We start from the raw sequence: 5,372 nt of genomic DNA, 5'->3' as shown, positions 1-5,372 counted from the left end.
AAAATATACTGGTATCTGAAAAAATAAGTACTAGTAACAAGAAAATAGATACTAGTACGGGCTAGGCTATATATTAAATGGTAAAAGGGCTTACCATATATTTACTGTCGCATTTTTTCTGTGGGGAGTAATTTAAACGGGTCTTTGTTTCAAGTTCTTGTTTATAAAGTTCTTGTAAAATAGTTCTTGTTTATAAAGTACTTGTAAAGATAGAGTTGTTGTTTATAAGGCTGATATTTGGATTAAACGTGTGTTTTCTTTCTCATGAAGTGAATAAATCTCATCACTCCCGCCGATCCGCCTCCCGTCGCCATGGAAACGCAATCCCGCCTCAGTCATCTGACCTACCGTAAACTCCAGTTTCGGTCTGTTTTATTCGGTAAAGTTTCCTCAGAAACACGCAGATTAATTTGTCTGAGCACACGCTGAATACCGCGGACATCCAGAGATTCCGTGATGTTTACATCCGCTCTGCAGGACTGAAGAGTTTCCGGTAAGCGAGTTAACTACTCGCATGTTTTGGTACTTTTTGAATAACTGAAATATACAAACAAACAGCATTCTTGCTGTAGAACAGATTTTATGTTATTTAATGTTGTCAGTATATGAATTTAAATCGTAATTAATTCACGAATAGTACATTTGTAACGTAAATAAATTAATGTAACTAAAAAAGACGCAAAGTGAGAACTTTGTTTTGTTTTGGTTGTTTGTTTACATGAGTTTCTCTGTTGGTAAATATGACTTAAATAAATTTTTTTAATCACTGAGGTTATATTCGGTCACATCTGAATCAAATATGCTTGTAGTTTTTGATTTTATATATATTTAGTAAATAAATGTGTAAATATTTGAACAAAAACATTGCATTGACGCAGTGTGTTTTCCATCATTTTACTCATCTTTTTTTGTGTGCGTCAAATGTTTGTTGGTAAGCCATATTTGTGCTTAATATTCTTTAATAATTATACATTTAATTTGACAACAAAATTGTTTTCTAAAAATATTAAAACTTAACAAGTTTATCTTTTTTTTTTCTCTGTCTCTAATAGTTATTTAGTACTTTTTAGGAAAAAAGAGACCTGATAAGTCATTTTGCTTAAATGTATCTTAATAAATAGTTCACTCAAACATTTGAATGTACTTACTATTTAGAGTGCATATTGGTCCCATAGTGGATTATTTTGTTCAGTGGTGTGAGGAGTCTAATGTAAAACTTAATGCAACAGAAACTAAGGATATTATTATTGATTTAAGAAGGAATCATAAAGCAGCTGAGGTGACTAATAACAGGGGTCAAAAAGGAGAATGTGTGGAGAACTTCAAATATTTGGGTACCATTATTGACCGATCTTTAAACTTTGAGGCAAACTCTGATGCAAGAAGGGGCATCAGCGCCTTTATTTCATCACGTTTTCACATTGGCCCCAATATGATAACTTTGTTCTAACGTGCTTTTATTGAGTCAATTCTATCCATCGCTCTGGTGGCATGGTTTGGAAGTCAGGAATAGACTGAGCCAGGTTATTGAGTGGTCCAACAGGTTGATTGGTGAATCACAGCTGAGTATTGACTCCCTCTATTGTAGGCAGCTTTTACGGATTGCCCAGAATATTAGTAGCTGTAACTCTCATCCTCTGTCTGAGGAGTTTATCCTGCTTCTTTCCATTTGAAGGTTTCCGATGCATTCTAGTAGGACAAAACGTTACAGGAATAGCTTTGTCTCATCATCCACTGTCGCTCTGAATAAATTGTAATCTTTTATAATGCACTTTTGCATGTGTACTGTATATCTGGGTATGTATATGTGTGATTTAGTTGTTAGTATCAAATGCCAAACCTTGCTGCAAAAAGAATCTACCTATGGGTTTTAATAAAGTCAGCTATATTTACTCTTCCTCAAGTGGCGCCTACGCTTTATCAGTTTCTTTCTTCTGTTAAGCACAAAAGAAGATATTTTGAAGAATGCTGAAAACCACTGACAACCTTAGTGGGAAAATCCATTACTATGGAAGTCAATGGTTACAGGTTTACATCATTTTCAAAGTATCTTCTTTTCAATTTAACAGAAGTAAATCAATATTATTCGCCCCTTAAGCAATATTAGTGTTGGATTGTCTCCAGAACAAACCACTGTTATACGATGACTTGCCTAATTACCCTAACTTTACCCTAATTACCCTAGTGAAGCCTTTAAATGTCACTTTAAGCTGAATACCAGTGTCTTGAAGAATATCTAGTTTGTTTTTTGTGCGTGTGAATGTCAGCCAGCAGGATGGTCAGGAAAAGCGGTGCAGTGCGGCGTTCACAGAAGCAAATCTCAGCCCTGAAGCATCTTTCTCTGCTGGATCGAGACTCTCCAGAACCTCCTGTAATCCAGATCAATCCTGATGAGAGTCCCGGCTGCACAGACCAGGTTTACCTGCACGCCGCAGCCATCTTTCAGAGCTCACACCTGGAGAAACCCGCAGCTCACAGGCTCATCAGCTATGGGAAAAGGTCAGAGGTCAGCATTCCTGACGCCCAGGATGAGGCATCTCAGCGGGCAGCCTACCAACTCGCCTTTAACACACTCAAATGTAAGTGTTAGTCATGTTTCCTAGAGTCTGATGTGGAGAAATTGTCAGAAAAAGCATGTGAAGAATCATTGTGTTATAGAACACTGTTTATTTATTTATTTCTGCTTGTAATTTATTATAATTTATGCAGATGTGCTGCATTTAAAAATACTTGAGCATCTCAGTCTATCTAAATTAATGAAATCTTTCCAAATAGAGCTGCTCAAATCATCTGAGGCTATTTAGATCATATCGCAATAAATAAAAAACCTGGAAAAATTGTCCAGGTTACAGCAGGAAAACCAATCACAGCATCTGTTTGTCTGTTGGTTATTCCAGTTGACCAATCACAGCATGTTTTCTCTGCTGGTTAGTCCAGTTGACCAATCACAGCATCTGTTTGTCTGTTGGTTATTCCAGTTGACCAATCACAGCATATGTTTTCTTTGCTGATTAGTCCAGTTGACCAATCACAGCATCTGTTTGTCTGTTGGTTATTCCAGGTGACCGATCACAGCTTATGTTTTATGTGCTGGTTAATCCAGTTGACCAATCACAGCATCTATTTGTTTGTTGGTCAGTCCAGTTGACCAATCATAGCATACACATGTCTGCTAGTTAATCCAGTTGACCAATCTTAGCATCTGTTTGTCCGTTGGTTATTCCAGTTGACCAATCACAGCATCTGTTTGTCTGTTGGTTATTCCAGCTGACCAATCACAGCATATGCTTTTTTGTGTTAGTTAGTCCAGTTGACCAATCACAGCATATGTTTTCTTTGCTGGTTAGTCCAGTTGACCAATCACAGTATCTGTTTGTCTGTTGGTTATTCCAGTTGACCAATCACAGCATCTGTTTGTCCGTTGGTTATTCCAGTTGACCAATCACAGCATATGTTTTTTTTTCTGCTGGTTAGTCCAGTTGACCAATCACAGCATGCATTTGTCTGCTGGTTAATCCAGTTGACCAATCACATCGTTTGTTGGTCAGGCCAGTTGACCAATCACAGCATCTGTTTCCCTGTTGGTTATTCCAGCTGACCAATCACAGCTTATGTTTTATGTGCTGGTTTATCCAGTTGACCAATCACAGCATCTATTTGTTTGTTGGTCAGTCCAGTTGACCAATCACAGCATACACTTGTCTGCTGGTTAATCCAGTTGACCAATCACAGCATCTGTTTGTCTGTTGGTTATTCCAGCTGACTAATCACAGCATATGCTTTTTGTGTTGGTTTGTCCAGTTGACCAATCACAGCATACATTTATCTGCTGGTTAATCCAGTTGACCAATCACAGCATGTGTTTGTCTGTTGGTCAGTCCAGTTGACAGTCACAGCCTCTGTTTGTCTGTTGGCTATTCCAGTTGACCAATCACAGCATCTGTTTGTTGGTTGGTTATTCCAGTTGACCAATCACAGCATATGTTTTTTTTTTTTGTGTTGGTCAGTCCAGTTGACCAATCACAGCATACACTTGTCTGCTGGTTAATCCAGTTGACCAATCACAGCATGTGTTTGTCTGTTGGTCAGTCCAGTTGACAGTCACAGCCTCTGTTTGTCTGTTGGCTATTCCAGTTGACCAATAACAACATCTGTTTGTTGGTCTGTCGAGTTGACCAATCACAGCATCTGTTTGTTGGTTGGTTATTCCAGTTGACCAATCACAGCATATGTTTTTTTTTTTGTGTTGGTTATTCCAGTTGACCAATCACAGCATACATTTGTCTGCTGGTTAATCCAGTTGACCAATCACAGCCTCTGTTTGTTTATTGGTCAGCACAGTTGACCAATCACAGCATCTGTTTGTTTGTTTGTTGGTTAGTCCAGTTGACCAATCACAGCACCTGTCTAGTCATTGTAGTTATTTTGCATTTATTTTAATCATACAACAATGATTCGCCTTATTATAGTGCGGATATTTTGTACGCATGTTGTTCTTTCCATTCAGCATGTTTAATGAGACTAATGCAAATGCAGGATCCTTCAGCCGTCACGGTGAGTCTTTCAGCATGTTTATTCACGTGTATTGCTCATTGATCAGTATGCAGCAAGAGGATGATGAAGTCGTGAAGCAGAAACAGCAGGTGTAGTCCTGTGTGATTGTCACTGTCTGTTTCCACCGAGTCCTTTTAGCAGAATATTTAATCTGCCGGTTCTCAGAGGAACCACTGCTTTAATGAGAGCGCCGATCATCGCTGAGGAAGAGTCTACTAAACTAACTAATGAGTCTCTGTGTGCTCAAGAGACTGAGATTCAGAGCCACAACACAACACAACACACAGGCTGTACTTCAGGGTAATGTGTCACAATTACACCTCCACTGTTGTCTTTTGATTAAAATGATAACGAATATTATTAATAAGACTTTTCATTACTCTGATGAAGCTATACCAGTGATTTACAGTGATACTGTAGAGCTGTCACCTCTAATTTAATCGGAAAATGCACATGACAAAAGACTAAACAATGTCTTGTGTTAATTATTAAAGGTTTTGTAATGTTAGACTCAGCATGTTAGTCTTTAAGAATATCTATAAGCTAGTGTGCTCCAATACAGTGACAAAATTCACAGTTCGAAGATATTCATGTGATATAAACATCCAAAGCTCGCAGTTTGAGTCAATGATTTTTGACCTCACCTCATACTTCAGTTTCTCAACCAATCAAATTCTCACTAGTATCTGACATGCCACGTCCTCTTCTTCTCATTGGCATTTTATTTGATGCACTTGATCTCAACCACTCTCACTGGCAGAGCTGTGATAAAGACCGAACGCTATTGGTTGTTTTTAAAAAAGGGGTGGAGCTAATCC

At 38.2% G+C, this 5,372-nt stretch overlaps 1 protein-coding gene across 3 annotated transcripts in view; it reads left to right on the top strand.

Annotated features, from left to right (window-relative positions):
* The first annotated feature begins 358 nt into the window (after window positions 1-358).
* Window positions 359-5,372, top strand: part of LOC137487547 (putative methyltransferase NSUN7) — a 50,103-nt gene continuing 45,089 nt past the window's right edge. For all 3 annotated transcript variants that reach the window (XM_073922421.1, XM_073922423.1, XM_073922422.1), the window contains exons 1-2: window positions 359-493; window positions 2,268-2,579. In XM_073922421.1, the coding sequence (XP_073778522.1) occupies window positions 2,276-2,579 (304 nt within the window). In that variant the 5' untranslated portion in view covers window positions 359-493; window positions 2,268-2,275. The remainder of the gene's footprint in view (window positions 494-2,267; window positions 2,580-5,372) is intronic.

This window comes from Danio rerio, chromosome 14, assembly GCF_049306965.1.
Source record: "Danio rerio strain Tuebingen ecotype United States chromosome 14, GRCz12tu, whole genome shotgun sequence".
NCBI classification, from domain to species: domain Eukaryota; kingdom Metazoa; phylum Chordata; class Actinopteri; order Cypriniformes; family Danionidae; genus Danio; species Danio rerio.
The sequence above is the reverse complement of the archived record's forward strand: the minus strand, read 5'-3'. Positions and strand labels throughout refer to the sequence as shown.